This window comes from Silene latifolia, chromosome 11 (assembly GCF_048544455.1).
Source record: "Silene latifolia isolate original U9 population chromosome 11, ASM4854445v1, whole genome shotgun sequence".
Classification (NCBI taxonomy): domain Eukaryota; kingdom Viridiplantae; phylum Streptophyta; class Magnoliopsida; order Caryophyllales; family Caryophyllaceae; genus Silene; species Silene latifolia.
In genome coordinates, this window is record NC_133536.1 from 736,380 (window position 1) to 756,285 (window position 19,906).

At 36.3% G+C, this 19,906-nt stretch overlaps 1 protein-coding gene and 1 pseudogene across 1 annotated transcript; both read right to left on the bottom strand.

Annotated features, from left to right (window-relative positions):
- Positions 1-409: 409 nt before the first annotated feature.
- LOC141610565 (uncharacterized) lies at positions 410-4,398 on the bottom strand. The gene is made up of 5 exons (XM_074428703.1): positions 4,244-4,398; positions 3,681-3,871; positions 3,450-3,560; positions 1,251-2,994; positions 410-784 (listed from the first exon to the last, which is right to left on the bottom strand). Exons 1-4 carry the CDS (start codon positions 4,347-4,349, stop codon positions 1,768-1,770), a joined length of 1,635 nt encoding a protein of 544 aa, XP_074284804.1. The 5' UTR covers positions 4,350-4,398; the 3' UTR covers positions 410-784; positions 1,251-1,767.
- Positions 3,764-13,427, bottom strand: LOC141612550 (uncharacterized; annotated as a pseudogene).
- Positions 13,428-19,906: the final 6,479 nt, after the last annotated feature.

Sequence of the window (19,906 nt, forward strand, 5' to 3'; positions counted from 1 at the left end):
AAACACCCAATTTGAGCGTCACCCGGTGACGCCCTATCACTATCCTTTAATTATTATTTGCCTTTGCATGTAGAAAACGCCGTGACAATATACCCCTTCTTTTATCTCATCTATTATACTTGACTCGTAACAAGTAACAAGAATTTTGTGATGTGTGATAGATGATCAAAAACATTGTACTTCAGGATAGAAGAGGGAAATAATTTTGCACTCGGTTATTTTGCAAGACACATACACAACTACAACAACAACAACAACAACAACAACAACATCAGAGCCTTAATCCCAAAATGATTTGGGGTCGGCTGACATGAATCATCTTTTCGAACCGTCCATGGGTGAACGCACGCCTCAAAATGCGAATAAAAAAAGGGAAGATGAAAAACAAAAAGGAAGAACGAAAATGTAATGGAAAGTCAAGGTGAACTTAGGGGTTTTAAAAGCGAATTCCGTCTTTCTTTTATAAAAACTTCAAATTTAAATCGAGAGGAAAGATTAAAACGATTTTTAAAAACCGAAATAGAGTTAAGGATCCGAAATGAACCAGGTAAAATCTATAAAAAAGTGGTTGGTAAAAAGTGTAAAAAGTGGTCCTTCATTGTATTGGGGTGGAATTCGTCGATTTCCAACCCAGTTTTTTCTCTATACTTTTTCTTGTATGACACCATTGAGCAAGTTTTTCTTGGTTTTGATGTCCGGCTTCAGCTCAAGAGCTTCTTCAATCTCTTTTCTCCGACACTGGCAACTTTGTTCTGAGGCTCGAGAACAAGAGCATGCTTGAAATCTGCAATTACAGTTACCATCATAAGCAAGCATTCAAGTCACTCTTGGCTCAATCCGAAATATAAATATAGAAGATGATCAAGACAAACGCAACACTTTATTTTGCATGTACACACATCCAAGTAAAAAAGTGGAGCAAATCTCCTTGCAAAGAACAGTATCTTAGGGGATACAGACTGTTGGGAGTCGGACTTGATACTCAACACGTAACTCGGAACAATCAAAAGTTTTAGATAAAACAGAGCCTTCTTACGAATTAAAATTGAGGAAGTCTAGTGATGCTAATGTCACAATAATTCCAATAGGCTCAGGCATACACATAAAGGCCCAAAAGACCTTCGACGCTTTCAAAGAATTCAAACGTCTATTATTCATGGGTGTCAGACCTGTCAGTTAAACGAGAGGAGCAACGACTATGCTAGATGTATCAATAATCAAAAGGAGAATGAGGAGCATGAGTTTATCACCTTCAGCTGCGTCCTTGTATCGAAGAAGTGATTCTCTAGAAGTCCCTCTACGTAAATATGCTTTCACATTCTGCATAGATCATCAACAACAGGAGCAAAATTACATTTCTACCCACAATTATGACGATCTAATCTGATACTTCGTACAATGTACAGAAGAACCATTGACGCTGCTCCAGTAAGAGGTGTGAGCATGAATAAATTAAGTAATGACCCAAAGGTCTAGATCCAGACGAGAAAACGGTATCAACCGTCTTGATACAGGAATTTATCATAAATAATCGATACTATAGTGCATTGACTTCAGATTAATAGTAGTAGGCCATAATCTGGCTAAGTGATACTCCTACAGTCATAATGAAACGGAAATACTGACAACAAAGGAGAAGACTCATAGCCTTATCTCCTACTTCACCCTGCTGCTATAGCGATGATGCACAATGCTTCGTAGCAAGTTGTCCAATGATCTTCAAAACGGCCAAAGCTATTGCAATGATGCATGATGCTTGGGCGCAAGTTATTGTCTTGTGATCTTCAAAACGGCCAAAGTTATTGCCTGTTTGCAACGATGCATAATGCTTGGGCGCGATCTTCTAAAAGGCCAAATCATACTCTCGACATAATCTCCAACTCCACTAGATTCGAGTGAAAAAGTGTTGGCTCGAATTTCCCTTGGCCCATCGCTTTCTTGTTCTTCCGGCTGTAATTGATTAAGGTCTTCAACAGACTTTAATTGCTTCGAATGGCCTACCAACAACTTACCAGTCGTAGAATAATAAATCAGACGACAATGGCGAAGAACCTGGGAGTAAACTATTTCCCAGGAATTCCAGTCACCAGCTTGTCTCAACATCAAAACCTCAAGACGACCTCTATTACAAGTTGTATGCAATGCAAGAAAACCTTCCAAATTTACTAAAGAAATGCAACGCAAATGCCCATCCCAAAAATTCATCCGTGGCTTTATCTCGTACTTTTCAGTAACTAAATTTATTTCAACAATCTCGGTACTGGTATTGACATGGTGGAAGGGATCCCAAATATCAATAGGCCAGTACAGAGAATCGTTGATCAACGCAGGGTTACCAACCAGTATCTTGTCAATCCCCCTAGCATTCCTGTTCAAGATACAGGTATTTCTTTTCCATATTCCAGCCTTCCACGAATATGTCCAAAACTCATCACCCAAAGAATAGAAGGCAACAATGTAGTAGTCGTCCACAGATGCTACATAGCCAAACCAACTCAAACGACTGATGAAATATTCACCGTCGGGAGCAAGAATTTCAACCCGCTGCCTTGTAGAAGGGTTCAATACGAGGAAATTGCAACCGCCACGCGATCTTTTGGTACTTAAGCCAACTAGTCCTTTACAACAACCAATTATCCTCAAATAATCTTTATCGTTGTATTTGCAACTCTCCCGAACTATGAGATAATCAGGATTGTTAATAATAGATGGTGAGAAGCGTCCATCATCTTTAAGTAACACAAACTGATGGTGAGAGCCACAGAACGCCAGGCGAGACTTTTCGAATTCAGGTGTAGAAATAGTAGAACGCCAATCTCTGCAAACAGATTTGAAACGGAGTAAAGATTTTACCGGCAGTCTTGGCAGAATCTGATCTAGTATCAGGTGATCGGGAAATGTTACAACCTTCTTTGGCTTATTTTCCTCGTTTTTGATATTTTCTTTTTCTTCGAAATTTGGGAGTTCTATTGGGACTGAATCTGAATTTGATGCCTAAAATACCAACATCAGAGTATAAATACTATGAACAAATCACAAACAAATAACCTCGGACAGCACACTATGTATTTCACACAATCATCAACTTCAGAATAATTTTTTTTTCTTAAAACAAAACTACTTCTAGTCGTATTTGAATGTGGATCTTTGATCAACAAAATATTATACACAAAGTATTAAATACTTCTACATACACGTTTAGCCAGGTATGAAATCTCACAGCAAATAACAAACATGTGAAATCTACATCACCAAAAACCATGAAACATACATTTTAAAAACCGTGGAATGTGCATTAGGTTGGGTCGGTTGCGCGTAAAACCTGTTGTACCATGGTGCAACTGACTAGCTATAGGAAAATTCTTAGTATGTTTTTGTAAAATCGAAAACTCAAACACTTGCACAATCAGCAATGACTAGTATTAGTCTAGAATCATCAAGTATCTTACCTTAGCTATACGAAGCACTTTTGGAGTCGGAAAATTTAATTCCTCTGTAATGGAGGCATCGATAGCAAGGTTCAAGACATTACTGATTTGCCTTTCAAGCATCTTGTCAAACTACACCAGGAAATACACAAATATTACTTGTTTATCGTTTCTAAATAAAAGAACACAAGGGTTCCAAAATTCAGAGATGATCTATAATTCTATATAGTATAACAGAAGGAACAAATGTACCTTTTGTGTTTGGATCATTGTCTTTCGAAAACCATTCTGATAAGAATATGTTTTCATGGCTTCATCAAGGATACCCATGTCCAAGTCATTGGAAATAGAATGAGTCGATAAATACTTATTCTCAGTAGTTGATTGGGGTAAGCAGTAATCCTGGAGAAGCAGCGAATGCATTCCCTTATGTGAAACATGAGCTGCTGCGAAATAGAATGAGTCGATAAATACTTATTCTCAACAATCATCTGAAAAGCCTCAAAATTTTAATAAAGAACAAGTCTTTACAACTGGTCTGGCATACACAGAATAAGCAGTAAGAAATCAATATTCACTCAACCAATATACTCAATCCTCCGTCCTAATCATTTGTTTACGTTTTTTTTAATGAGAATTTGGGTTTACTTTCCGGGTGACAACACTCGGAAGAAGTGGGATTTAGCTTTCAATTAAAAGGTTGAAACAATTCAATGAATGAATACAAATATAAATCATAAAATCCTGAAATCCAACAAATAACATCATGAATAACAATATAAAAATAATGGAAGTAATTAGAATGAATGAATTACCAAGAAGCATATGGAATTTGAAGGAGGAAAAAGAGGAGCAATTGATGTGGCAAAGGTAGAATCGGGTGTCACTACCCATCGCATCTCCATTATTGTTCTTCCTCATCTTTACTCTCTAATGTCTTTTTTTTTTTTTTTTTTTTTTTTTTGTCTCTCTCCAACTAAATAAATAAATAAATAACCGTATTTCTCATCTTATCTTATACGGAGTAGTATTTATAGTAGGCTAATACTAGTAATTTTGGTTATATGAGACGTTTTAATTTTAAAAAAGTCTTAATAATTTTTAAGGAGAGAATTAATAGTTAATACGGACAGATTTAGGAAAATTTATAATCTCCTAATTTATATCATGATCTTACAATAGGTTTAGGAAAGTCTAGAAATAGAGTATGTATGATTATTCTTAAGTTTTGGACGTAATTTCACATCTTGGTAAATATTTGAACACAATTTCTCCGAAGACTGAAGTGAGAGTGACTTGAGATGAAGTAAGTAATGTCAACAAGATTGGGAAGAAAGGCGACCCAGTTATCTTCATATTGTATGGGAGTATGTGACTAGCACCCTATCAACCAGTTATGAGATCACACATTAGAAAATAATATACGATACGCTTTTATCTGCGAGACTGATACATTAATCATATACTCCTTTCGATAAGATATTATAACTTTCTTGTTGGTTTCACATTTTAAAAAAAAAAAAAAAAAAAAAAAAAGGAAAACCACAAATATGACCTACTATATGTTCGGATGTTTCTAATCGATAAGACTAACAAACCGGAAAAAAAAAAGGCACTGTAGAATAGTAGATCATAAAATGAAGAACAGGCAGTTACAGACTTACAGGCTTAGCTGACTGGACCAAGTTTCAGCAGTTATTTACTTAATCTGCCCGGATGTAAACGGAAGGTATATGTTGTAGGTCGGCCCAGTCTTCCCCATCCGGATCTTGGAATCTTTCCGCTATAAGTGGACACTTCCTGACCTCCAACAACTGCAAGGAAGCGAGGTCCCGCACAATACCCATATTTAATTGGAGATTCTTGCAACCATTTATGCGAAGGGATCGAAGAGAAGACAAGCAATGTAACCATTCCGGAAGGGCTTCCAGATCAGAGCACATTTCAAGCTCCAAGTTTTCAAGAGAGGTCAAATGTCGCATCCCTTTTAACAAGTTGTCACAATCAAAAAGCTCGACCCGGACAAGATTGGGAAGAAAGGCATTCCAATTATATTCTTTTCCCGCTCCCCACCACGTTGATGGAAGTCTAGCTTCATCGTAAAAATACAACTCAAGTTCCTTCAGAGAAGGTGGTGGCTCGAGTATTTCAAGCAAAGTTTCATGTTTTCCATCATTTGGGAAGTCTATGGTTAGTGCCTCAAGATGCTTCATGCTTCTCAAATATCCTTTCCTACTTTCCATGGCACCGATTGAGTTGTCAGCTATTCGAACTCTAATGCTTCCTCTTAGGTTCTTCAATGCTTGCAGATTTTCTAGCTCTGCAACTGAACTTCCTTCACCCACCACAAACTCGGTAAGGACACATAGGCAACTCAATTTGTATAGGCCTGAAGGCATATGAGTCAATTTATGGCACAGAGATATATCCAAGTGCCTAAGATTTACCAAATTAGCCAAACCCTCTGGCAAATCTAGTAAACCTGAGCACCAACTTAGATCTAAGGTCTGTAGATTATATAGCTTTGTAACTGAATCAGGCAGTGCCACTAGACGCCTATTAGAAGATAGATCAAGATACCGTAAGTGCAAAAGTTTACCTATGGAATTTGGCAAAGTATGGATGTCTAAATCGTGCAAATCTAATGTCCTAAGAAAATTCCAATTCTCTACAAGTTTACCTACAGAAAAGTTGATTTCAAACCCATCTCGGACATAAGAGCGGATCTTACACTTGGAGAAAATGCTTCCTTTACATTTGCTTCCCAGGTGAAATAAGTGATGAACTTCATCTCCTAAATTACTTTGGATAGAATTAATTGCAACAACACTCTTTCCTGCTGCCTTTTGAGCAACATCGTGAATCAAGTCATGGATTTTAAATGATTCAACAACTCCGATGTCATTCTTTTCTACATCATATAAAAAACATCTTCGTAGAAGAATTGATAAATACTCCTCTCCAGCATCTTCCAGGCTCTGACCTACATCAAACGGAACTATGTATCCTTGTGCCATCCAAAGCCTAATCAACTTTTCCCTGTTTATTCTGAAATCCTTGGGAAACAATGCACAATAGGTAAAGCAAGTCTTTAACAGGGATTCAAGATTATCAAAGCTAAGTTTCAGAATGGACATAATTTTATTATCACCATCGTTAAGCTTGGCTAATCCGCATTCTTGAAACGATCTCCACTTACTTTCACTCTGACCATATAAAAGTGTTCCCACTACTTTAATAGCCAGAGGAACATTACAGCATTGTTCCACAATCGCCTTGCCAAGCTTAATTAATTCTGAAGAGCTGACATCTTGTATTTCTTTTTCTCCAAATGCTGTCATTTGGAATAAATGCCATGAATTTTCAGGAGACAGTCCTTCGAGCTCATATTTATATGTCTCGTCAACAACCATTGCAGTCCTTTTAGAACGGGTGGTTACCAAAACCCTACTTCCTGCTCCACCACCCATTAAAAACTTTCTTAAACCAAGCCACTTCTCACGATCTTCATTCCATACATCATCTAGAACTATTAAATACTTCTTCCCTCCAAGAAAACCTAGAAGTTTCCTCTGTACCAAATCCATTGTAAAGTCATCATGCTTGTCATTCGATACTGATTCCAGAATTCTAGCAAGAATTGTTTTCACGTCAAATTCCACCCCATTTTCATCACACACACATGTCCATAACCTCAAGGGAAATTCAGTCTTAACTCTCTCATCATTAAACACAAGTTGTGCAAGTGTAGTTTTCCCTAACCCACCGACTCCCACTATAGAGGAAAGAAACTCGATCCTTCGAACCAGAATCTAGAAGCATATGGACAACCTTGCTAAGATCACATTCTCTGCCAACAACCTCATCAACCTCGTCTGAATACATATAGGAACAAGTCTCTTCCCTTCTCTCCCTAATAGGTTGGAAGTCAACACTAAACCCAAATGTGTTGTGATTACTAGCAATACCATCCAGTTTCTTCCTAATTTTCTTAACATTTCTAGACATAGAATACGCGACACTAAGGGTATTTTTCTTAGAAGAGAAGAAGCCGCATACCTTTTCAGAGAGTTTCCCATCCTTATTGTGTTGCTTAAGCTCAGCTAGAGTACGAAATTCGTCAAAGAAATCATCAGCATCATAAAGAACATCGTGGAGCTTTTGAATATAATCTTGTGCTTCATAGGAGAGCTGATCCTTAGACTCGGCATCAAGAAGGACTTTCCTAATGGCGGTGATGGTGTCTTTGAGGTCATCAAGCTCAGATTTATAGCCCCATATCGAGCAAATCTCACTGATGGCCTTAGACCCCACCACTTCAACCAGTTTACCTGCAAGACCGATCCCGATTTCTGCCATTGTTTTTCAAAGATTTGGAGGTTGTTTGTGTAAGGCTGTGGTTAGTGAAGGAGATCTGAGTACTAATGTATGTATATGTAATGTAATGCCAAGTAGTGCCTCTTATTGACCAAACCAAAGTAATAAAATAATAACTGTGAAAGTTCAGGGCTTCTTCTTCAACAATAATGAGGTAGCAGTACAGGTTGTACAAAATTAATGATTGATTCACCGAAAAACAGAAGGAAACATGGTGTTTAAATTAAATATGGTAAATTAAGTTTGACTTTTTGTGCATTATTTTTAATTTCCTTTTGCAATTTGTTTGTCAAGCACTCCTAATACTTATGTCTAATTATTTTTTGGTGTCAATGAAGATTTAGCCTTCATCTCATCTGCGTCACCAATTTCACCCAATCAAATCATGCAAAAAATTAGGCTGTGAAGCGAAATGGAACAGGAGCTCACGATAGCACATACCTGAAAACTGGCGGTCAATGCCATGGTAGCATATATCTGGAAACTGGCGGTCACCAATGGCAAGGGATAGTATCAATTTTATCGAACGAAACTCCCTGTTTCAGGAAGAAGTAAGCATTATCATCAAACACATTTCTGAACCAATAGTCAACATTTGACAAGTTTTGGGAAGTTCACTTTCAACTCACCCTTGTTCCAGCTTCTCACCTTACTCCATCTCCATCTCCATCCACGGCCACATCTCCAAACTCCCACCTCTAACAAGAAACCCCGCCTTTCAGCATCCAGCCCAATCCGGACCACCACTCTATACATAAGCCACCAAAAGCCCTGCAAATCTCTATCCATAACCGATCACCTTGTAACACACTTAGAGAATTAATCTGGAATTAGCTTCAATTTTAAAGATTCCAATTTTATTCTATAATGGATAGAGAGTTACGTAAGAGAGTATGCAAAAACTGTAACTACATTAACAAAAGCTTCTGGACAGCTTCCTCCTCACCAACTAACAGTGCATAACAGAATGGACATGGTATGACATAGCAATTCTGTTACATACTTACATTAGGATGTGACTTTTCGCAATATACTTCAATCTTTATTAAATCGTACTCTTGTCTCAAAATTTCTATATGTCAGACAATCTCCAAGGAGACTACTTGTCCACGCAACACTTGGTACTTAGAGTAAAACAAAACACTCACAAAATAAGCAAACAAATTGATAAAAGAAAGAGTGTCTAAATATAAAAATACGTAAGCAGGAAAAAAATCAATTTACCTCCCCTGATGCTGATGAATCCACTATAATTGGAATCATGAATGTGAAGAGACAGATTACGTCCATCAGGTACGCTGGCATTAGAATTGATATCATCAACATCAGCCCTTGTAGCTATCCTGGCACCCTTGCCCTGGGTTGAATTCAGGGAGAATATAGCACCCATGTTCACTTCCTCTAGAAAATGACCAGAGAATCTTACATAATTAATCCAAAAAATTACTTTTTGCGGACCTATAATACATGAACAAACTAAGACTAGATACACTTCCGCTATCCCAACTATATCGTCCCCATTTGTTTTCCGGGTTCCCCTAAATTATTGCCGCCCTCCTAAAACCAGTAAATAAAACAGCAATCATCCCATATTACCCCATTTTGCCAATTGATATATAAGTACTAATGCTTCATCCCAATTCTATTGTCCCCATTTCCTTTCGAGCAAGGGTAACTATATTTTATAGCTTTCGCTTAAAATACAATTTTTAGTCAAATGGGACAATATAAACAGTATTAAGAAAGTCGAATAATTAGAAAAGTGACACAAGCAACATGTTTCATAATAACTTAAGCACATGAATAATCAAGTTGCAAGACCAATTAAACCCCAACATCACATAACCATATATAAGGAAAAAAAAACGGTCCAATGAAACAATTGCAGGAAGCAGGTTGTAGAAGAGGGAAAAATTGCTGCATTCTGAACTCCTGGCTAAGAGTTTTTGTTTTTCAATGTTTTTTGTTTAACCAAATCTTCCGACCTCGGGCATAGTGGAAAAGGTAGGGTGAACAAAATATATGCAGGGAAAAAACAATTCTTGAATCATGTGAGTGTCTGTGTTCACTTCACAGCAAAAGTAGTCACAATTTTAGCATCTAACTTAATTCTTAGCCATAGAATACATTAAGACATGCCTGATAGTCTGATACAGCATAATAAAAAGAGCATGTTTCGTGTAGGATGGTTATAAGCTAAATTTGTTTCTAGTACAATGATCATAGGTTAAATTTGTGTCAGTTCGATCAGTTATTCACATTACAGAAATATATAGAAGTGTACTAGCCATATTGTATGTAACTAGTAGTTGTATTGCTGGCTCTTAAGTAAATAAGGATTCGTTCCTCTTAATCATCTTAAAATACAGAGTACTTGTTAAGTAAATCATAAATTTAGTTCGCTAATAATTACATGCAAACGAAAAAACAGAAATAATCTCATACATTAATTATAATAATTAGAAACAAAACACACAAGTATTTAGGTTGGTCTCGCTTGACACGTTCACACATGATACACTCCTAGTTTCTACCAACTCACTCGCATTGGTATATGTCGACAGAGGGTATATGTCGGAGCTGGGCCCAATTCTCCCCATCTGGATCTTGGAATCTTTGGGCTACAAGTGGACAGTTCCTCACCTCCAGCAACTGCAAGGAAGTGAGGTCCCGCAACATACCAGGAATTAATTGGATTTTGCTGCAGGAATTAATGCGAAGGGATCGAAGAGAAGACAAGCAACTTAACCATTCCGGGAAGGCTTTCAGATTGACGCAGTCATAAAGTTCTAGGTTTTCAAGGGAGGTCAAATATCGTATTCCCTTTGGCATGGTCTCAATGTGCATCGTTGAAAATTTAAGGGTTCGAAGTCTTCTCATGAGAGATCTCCATGGCATCCCATCGTCCCCATCACCATCATTATAACCATCACCATAAGCATCACCATAACAATTACTTCCCGAGAACTTCAGAAGCTTCAACCCACTTAAATGTAGTGAATCCAAACCTGTTAAATGCTCCCACCCTGCACCTTCAAGAGACCTCACGGTATAACTACTCATAATTGCAAGTCTACGTAGGGAAAGACAACCCTTGAATGTCTGCCCAAATCCTGACAAATTACTAAGAATATTATATTTGTCTATGCAAATGCTAATTAGACCTTCAGTGGGCAATGACTGTAGATGATCTAGGTCTTGCAAATGCACCTCCCTTAATTTGTAAAAGTCATTCTCCTTACCCAAACTCGTGATCCGTAATTTTTCGTTCACATAAAGCAGAGTCAACTTTTCTAGGCTTATACAACGAGGAAACGATGTCAATTTGTAACACTCATTGATCTTCAACTCAGTGAGCCGAGAAAAAGAACAATTGTAGCTGTCTCTGTCTTCCCCACTCCACCATCCTTTCAACTTTAAGAGTCCTGAAATGGTAAGTTTCTCAAGGGAAGGAAAAAATACTTCCCTACAACTGTCATGGGATGAATACTCTATGTACTCCAATTTTTCCAAATAATCAAGTGAGAGGGACTTCAGATGGCGTAGTTTGCTCAATGAAGGCAAATGCAGCAAGTCTGAAAACTTGCTTAACTCTATCCGAACAAGATTGGGAAGAAATACGGCCCAACTATCTTCTTTTACCACTCCCCGCCACCTTGATGGAAGTGTAGCTTTATAGTAATATATCAACTCGAGTCCTTTCAAAGAAGAAGGTGGCTCGAGTTTTTCAAGCACAGTTTCATTGTTTGAAACATGTGGCAACTTTATGGATAGTTCCTCAAGATGCTTCATGCTTCTCAAATACCCTTTCCCACTTTCCATGCCAACAGTAAAGTCTATAAAAAATCGAATTTTCATGCTTCCTCTGAGGTTCTTAAATGCTTGCAGTATTTCTAACTCTCCAACTAAATTTCCTTTGCCCACCACAAACTCAGTAAGAACACAAAGGCTACTCAATTTGTCTAGACCTGCAGGCATCTGATTAATTTTGGAGCACCTAGATATATTCAAGTGCCTCAAATTTACCAAATTGGTTAAACCCTTTGGCAACTCTTCCAAACTGGTGCACCCATCTAGATCAAAGGTTTGCAGATTATACAACTTTGTAACTGAATCAGGCAGTGTCACTAGACGGCTGTTATTAGATAAATCAAGATACCTTAAATGCAATAGCGTACCTATCGAATTTGGCAAAGTCTCAATGTCTAAATCATGCAGATCTAATGTTCTAAGAAAAGTCCAGTTTTCTACCAGTTTAACTACCGGAAAGTTTATCTCAAACCCATCTCGGACATAGGAGCGGATCTTACACTTTGTGAAGATGCTTCCTATACATTTACTTCCTTTATGAAATACGTGATGAGCTTTATCTCCTATATTGGTCTGGATAGAGTTAAGTGCCACAATACCCTTTCCTCCTACCTTTTGAGCAACATCATGAATTAAGTCATGGATTTTAAATGACTTAATCCCTCCAATTTCATTCTTTACTACCTCTTGGAAGAAACATCTGCGTAGCAAGACCGAGAAATACTCCTCCCCAGCATCTTCCAGGCTCTGACCCACATCCAATAGAACTATGTATCCTTGTGCCATCCAAAGCCTAATCAACTTCTCCTTGTTTATTCTAAAATCCTTGGGGAACAATGCGCAATAGGTAAAGCAAGTCTTCAATGGCGATTCAAGGTTATCATAGCTAAGTTTCAGGATGGAGATAATCTTATTATCTCCATCATTAAGCTTGGCTAATCCACATTCTTGAAAGAATCTCCACTTACTTTCATTCTGACCATATAAAAGTGTTCCCACTACTTTAATAGCCAGAGGAACATTTGAGCATTGTTCAACAATCTTCTTACCAATATTTATTAATTCAAAAGAAATCACGTCTTCTCTCAACTTTTCCCCAAATGCTGTCATCTTAAATAGATGCCATGAGTGTTCAGGAGACAATCCTTTTAGCTCATATTTATATTCCTCATCAACAACCATTGCAGTCCTTTCGGAACGGGTGGTTACCAAAACCCTACTTCCTGCTCCACCACCCATTAAAAATTTTCTTAAACCAAGCCACTTCTCACGATCTTCATTCCATACATCATCTAGAACTATTAGATACTTCTTCCCTCCAAGAAAACCTAGAAGTTTTCTTTGTACCAAATCCATGGTAAAACCATCATGTTTGTCATCAGACGCTGATTCTAGAATCCTAGCAAGAATCATTTTCACATTAAATTCCTCCACATTTTCATCGGACACACATGTCCATAACCTCAGGGGAAACTCAGTCCTAACTCTCTCATCATTAAACACAAGTTGTGCGAGCGTAGTTTTTCCCAAACCCCCGACTCCCACTATAGACAGGAAAGAAACTCTGTCTTGCGAACCGGAGTCTAAAAGCATATGGACAACTTTACTAAGATCCAATTCCCTCCCGACAACCTCATCCGAATACACATAAGAACAAGTCTCCTCCCTTCTCTCCCTAATAGCTTGGGAGTCAACACTAAACCCAAATGTGTTGTGGTTACTAGCAATACCATCAAGTTTCTTTCTAATTTTCTTAAGCTCCCGAGACATAGAGTAGGCAACACAAAGCTTATTTTTGGAAGAAAAAAAGTTGCGTACCTTTTTAGAAAGTTTACTATCCTTGTTGTGCTGCTTAAGTTCAGCTAGAGTACGAAACTCATCGAACAGATCCTCAGCATCATAAACAGCATCCTTGAGTTTCCGAATATAGTCTTGTTCTTCGTGGGAAAGTTGATCCTTAGACTCGGCGTCAAGGAGAACTTTCCTAATGGTGGTGAGGGTGTCTTTGAGATCATCAAGTTGAGATTCATAGCCCCATATTGAGCAAATCTCTCTGATGGCCTGAGACCCCACCATTTCAATCAGTCTTCCTGAAAGACTAATCCCAATTTCGGCCATTTAAAAAAAAAAAAAAAAAAAAAAAAAAAAAATGGAGGCTGTGATTGTGTGGGAGCAATGTAAGACGCTGATGCAGAAATTTGAGAACTAAGGTCTTGATGAGTGGGAGAATTAACTATGCATATGAGAAGGATTAGTGTTAATTTTATTGCTTTGTTTCGATAGGTGTCCTAGTATCTCTATTCCTCTGAACTATATATACACAATTAACCAACCAATATGCAGTATTCAAATAAGTTGACATAACAACCAGACGGCCATATGGTTTACACAATATCAAGTGGTTTAAAATATAGAAAAATTGATGAGTGAACATGCAAGGCATAACCCTCCAACACCTAGTATCAGTATACTATCTGCTCCAATTAGTATGCTCCCATTCTAAACTACACCTATAGAAATCTTCAAATACGCATATATTTGAGTTTCTAATCTTAATTATTTCAATTCATTTAACATCGTGCTGCGGTGGTAGACAGTACTCCGTACTTGATACTGATATGTAACATGTATACAACTATTCAACAATGACCTGAAGGAACCCAATGACTTTGTATGCATCTAACCATTGACGATGTAATCCTTAGTGACTAAGCAGTGCCTTAAGTAACGCCAAATTTACAAAACTACTTCAAATGAGAATATTGGGGAGCCATGCATCACTTTCACATTGTACAAAGTTAATATCTGAGTTCATTGGTAGATTTGGTGGTTGACCATGGAAACCAAATTTCATATATTTTGAAGCACTCACTCAGACGATCAAAATTTCTTACAAATTACGATAACCAGGTACGAAGAGACTGAACTCATTCATTAACTTGTCCAGAAATGATTTACAGTGTTTCTATAACGGCCATTAACATCCACAAATAGACTGGTAAAAGGAACCAGTAAGTACTGTGCAGGTGATTACTTTCTCACAGAATTTCTAATGTTGCTTAAGATTGTGTGATTACCCCAGGCACCCCATCTCTACTCCCTATTTATAGGTTTTTTTTTTTTTTTTGGTCTAAACCATCCGGTAATCCGAACCACATTGGGCCGACTAATCCGGATTTCGGGGCGTGTCCAAGGATTACGGTATTTAAACCCCTCCCAATCGCAGTTGTGGGGGATCGATCCGCAGACCTCCCTACCAAGCGCAGACCCATGCTACCACTGCGCCAACCCACGATTGGTTACTCCCTATTTATACGTAATATGCATATATACACGCCAACATCATCTTCATCATCAGAGTGCAATAAAAAGTTCAGATGCACATAAACTTACCCATATGTTGAAAAATACGTATAAGTTTCGCATTATTAGTTTTAAAAACTGCCTCGGAAATTTGTTACTCCCTCAATTTTTTTTGCCCCTCTCCCTCAAAACTTAAAACCAACTTATCCTAAAATATTGTCAACTTTCTATATTTGGTAAGTATTTTACACAATAAATCACCCATCATTGCCATTTTATTAGCTTTTCTTAAATCCACCCAAAATAGAAAGTAGAACAATATTAACAGCTACTTGAGAGAGTATTATACTCCCTCTGTCTCGGTCATTTGTTGTTCTATTCCATTTTAGGTGTCTCAGTCAATTGTTGTCCTTTCTATTTTAAGATTGCATTTAATGAGCAGTTTCATTATTCACAGTCAATTTGTTCCACTTGTCAACTTATAATTGGCCCCCTCCACTTTCCTTGGTCTTTGTACCAAAACCAAAGGACAACAAATGACTAGGACAGAGGTAGTATTATTCTTCCGAGTTTACCCTATTGAATTAACAGCTTCCCTAAATATTTCCGCCCTCTAACCACAAATCCCGGCTTCGCCACTTCTTTCATACCTACTCGTATTTCAATGAGGACTAAAATCACACAAATTCGGAGCGAAAACGATATGCATTTTTTCCAGATAAAAAAATTAACATTACCTACCACATTAACTACAGCTGAACTATTCTTTGTACGTCATTAATTTCCTAATCTCAAGGGATTGAAAAAGTATATCAACCAATTAGGCAGCAATTAACATGAATTAACAACTTGATTAATAACAGTAGTAATACAACACCTCTACATTTCTACAATTAAATAAAATAAAAGAAGAAATGCACAAGAGAGAAGAAATAACCTGTTTGCATAACTTCTGATTCGTCTCATTTTCGTGTTTCTTCTGATATCCCACCATCTTCACATTGGCAATTTACGGATAGTGTGTCTAGGGGTGACCAATTTTAGTTTCGGACCGAGCCATTTGATCTGAACGGATTTATTTAGGTTCGGTCTTGATCACCCCCTTCTGAAGTTTCGGTTTTTCGTTGTCTAATGCAAGATCGGTTAATTCAGGTTCGTAATGAATAACATAATTTACCGTAAGTGCATTATACATTCGATATACTTAGAACTCTGGCAAACAGATCGGGTCGTATCCGGTTAGTGTTCATTTCACATGTAAATGAGTCACAAACCCTCTAACCCAAATCTGACCCAATTAAATATCGTGTCGACCCGTTTACATAAATGGGTTACCAAGCCTCAACCCTAACTCATTAATTTCGCGTCGGGTTCGTGTCGTGTTTTTGTGTCATATCCATATTTTGAAATTTTGAGTCTATTTATGTAACGGAGAATCAATAAAAACTAGGATTAATTTAATAAACAGGTCATTCGTGTCGGGTTCGTGTTTAGAGAGCTCAACCCAACCCAATTAAATATCGTGTCGTGTGTAATACTCCACTGAACCGAATACATTCATTGATAGGCTTAAAATCTGACTAGTACTTAAAGAGATTGAAAATACTACTCATATCAACAAAGTGCACTTTCTTTTTGGTTATCCATGCGAAAGAACTCTACAGTTAAGCGTGTCTGACTGAGAGTAGTCTTAGGATTAGTGACCTTCTGGGAAGGTTCACGGGATGCGCATGAGTGGGGACAAAATGCGCTATAAATGACCAGTGTTGATCTGTGGGTCATGTACACAGTCTGGCAAGCTACCGTGAGTGACCGCTACCGGCCCAGGGTTTGGGTCGGGGTGTTACATCGTGTTCGTGTCAACCCACTTACATAAATGGGTCATTATGCCTCAACCCAAACCCGTTAATTTCGTGTCGGGTTGTGTCGTGTCATTTTTTGCCAACTCTAGATATACTACCACCAGTTTTATAGTTTTTGAGCATTTATAATAATTTTTTTGTGTTTTGTTTTAAAAATTATGAATTTTTACTAGAAAGTTTATAAATTCATTCGCTAAAACATTAAACTCGAAAAATTACACACAGTAAAACTCAAAAATGTTACATAAAAACTTAGTTAAATTTGAGTTTTGACGAGAAAAGAAAATTAAAATCTAACTTATAAATTTTAATAAGCTCAAAAATAATACACATATACTACAAAACAATTAAAACTTGAGGTAATGAGCTCAAAAAAAAAATACACATATACTAAAAAAACAAGTAATATCTGAGGTAATACGTCCATTGTATGCTTCTTTTTCTCCGAAATTTATGTTTTCAAACATTGATCAATATGATGCTATAACAAATGGGCATTTTATTTTCAAGACATTATAAACTCAATATTAAAAAAACATTTACATTAAATGATACTTTAGGCCCTGTTCTTTCTAGCTTTTTAAAGTCGAATCGAATCGAGCCGAATCGAATGGAGTGAATCGAATCGAAATGAATCAAATCGAATGGAGCTGAGCCGAATCGAATCGAGGTGGATGAATCGAATGGAGTTGAGTTGAATCGAATCGAATCGAATGGAGTCAATCGAATCGAATCGAATAGAATGAATGAATCGAAGTGATTGAGTGAATTGAATTGAAGTAATATTAATATTATTATTAATATTAATACTAATACTAAATATAATAATAATAATAATAATAATAATAATAATAATAATAATAATAATATTGTTATTATTATTATTATCGTTGTTGTTGTTGTTGTTATTATTATTATTACTATTTGTTTTTTTATAAAAATGCAGACTATTATTATTATTATCATCATCATCATCATCATCATCATCATCATCATCATCATCATCATCATCATCACTACTACTACTACTACTACTACTACTACTACTATTAGAAGAAGAAGAAGAAGAAGAAGAAGAAGACCATTACTAAATTAAGATTAATACTAGTAATTATACTAATTTGAGTGATTAACTAGGTAGCCACCTTTGCTAGAATGTTGTTCAAAGTCTAGCCATATATCATCATGATTTGAGTGATTAGGTAGCCACCACGAAGCAACAACAATCCTAATTTTATTAATTAGATAAATAAAAATCGATAGGCGGCCCTAATTTCATCTCTAACCAACAAATAAAATTTGATTGATTAATTAAAACTCAACAAATAATATTAATAATTGATAAACAAGTAAATTAATTTATTATTTGATAAATTAGAATCCATCTTGTAAGTTTTAAATCATTTGAGCAATTAAATTAAGTTTTAGGGAAAAATATTGATCAAGAGTCCATTTGGTTCAGTTTTAGGTGAAAAGGGTACAAACTAGAACGTTTATGAAAAAATGTATGTGAAAGATTAAAGTTCGTATATGAAAAAACAATTAGGTTTAATAATAGTAATATTAAAATTAATAATGTTATTAATAATATTATTAATAATTAATATTCATATTCATATTCATATTAAAAATAATATTAGTAATATTATTAATTTTATTAATATGAATATTATTGATTTTAATAACTATAATATTCAAAATGATAACAATAATGAGGATCATTAATTAATAATAAATTAATAATAATAATTATAATTATAATAATAAAATAATAATTATAATAAAAAATAAATAAATAAATAATATTAAAAATATTAATAAAAACTATTAAGTTTAAGATGTGCAAAATTGAAATGGACTGAATTTAGTTGAGTTGAATCGAATCGAAAGCCGAATGAATGGAGAGAAATAGCCGAATCGAATCGAATGGAGTGAGTGAGTTGAATGAATCAATAGATTTGAATCAACTAATTGATTTGAATCGAATAGAAGAATTGAAATGAATCGAATCGAAATGAATCGAATCGAATAGAAATGAAGCCGAATCAAGTGAGTGAAAATAAATAGGAAAGAACAAACCTTAGTTATGTATTTTTTGCCCTTCTGGGGAATGAAAAAAAGTAAGGTATCAAATACACAAAAGTCAAAACCAAAAGGACAAAAAATACATAAGTATCTCCTAACTTTCATATAAGCGCGAATGGAAACATGCCAATTTTCCCATCAAAGAGTAACTCCCCAGTTTCTGAATTGGCCTACTAGCTGCACACATAAACATGACTTTTGTGATATACCTCTTTGATTGACAACTCCTATATGGCACTTCTTCCCTTTCAACCACATAAAACCTGTGACCATCGTAGCTAATGTAAAACCACTTCTCATCCATGTGTATTACATTGATCATTTCTGCAAATTTGATCTTTGTCATTGGAATTGCATTTAAATCTATAAAATCTTGCACAACTTGTTCAACTAGTAAGTACTTCAAAGCATGCTTCATTCTATGGACCTTATTTGCATCAGTGAGTTGAGGATGTAGTGGGCTTGAGTGTGGTTTTAATAAACCTGCACAAACCCATGAGTGGATTGTTCCCACTGAAACTACAGTGTTTTTTGAGATCCTTCCATGGTGTCTCTTTTTTCCCATTCTAGTGTTTTTATGAGCTCTAGGTTAGGTAGTATACGTTTCCTATTCTTGTTGCCAATTCTTTTGCTTTTTACATCTAACTTTTGACCAACTAATCTTGGTGTTTTTGCAAGTTTCCATATATCAGAAATTGTTCTTTCCTTGACTCCAAACCTGGCAGCAACTTCCTTGAATGTACCACGACTGAGTTTCCCTTCTTCTGACTGCTGGAGCAAGTAAATAACCACTTCTTGTCTAGCATCTTCTGAAAGACACTTGCCCGACATTGTAATGAGATGTTTGTGTAATTTTTGGACTGAAAACTGTAATTTTTGGACTGAAAACTGTGATATTTGGGACACAAATCTGTAATTTTTTTAGAGGAAGTAAAGTGTAGTTTTGTTGGCTCAAGAAATGTGTAATAATAGAGCTGATTCAGGTTATGTAAAGGAGCAACTTAAGTTGCTGATTTGATGGGTTTTGGAGGGAAATGGTGG

What these genes read in the sequence shown, in the direction of transcription:
- LOC141610565 (XM_074428703.1), bottom strand. Translation starts at nt 4,349, where the DNA reads ATGAGGAAGAACAATAATGGAGATGCGATGGGTAGTGACACCCGATTC. An exon ending in CAAATTCCATATGCTTCTTG is followed by an intron (nt 3,872 to 4,243) that starts GTAATTCATTCA and finishes ATTTCGCAGCAG; the next exon opens with CTCATGTTTCACATAAGGGA. An exon ending in AAGTGCTTCGTATAGCTAAG is followed by an intron (nt 2,995 to 3,449) that starts GTAAGATACTTG and finishes TTGGTATTTTAG; the next exon opens with GCATCAAATTCAGATTCAGT.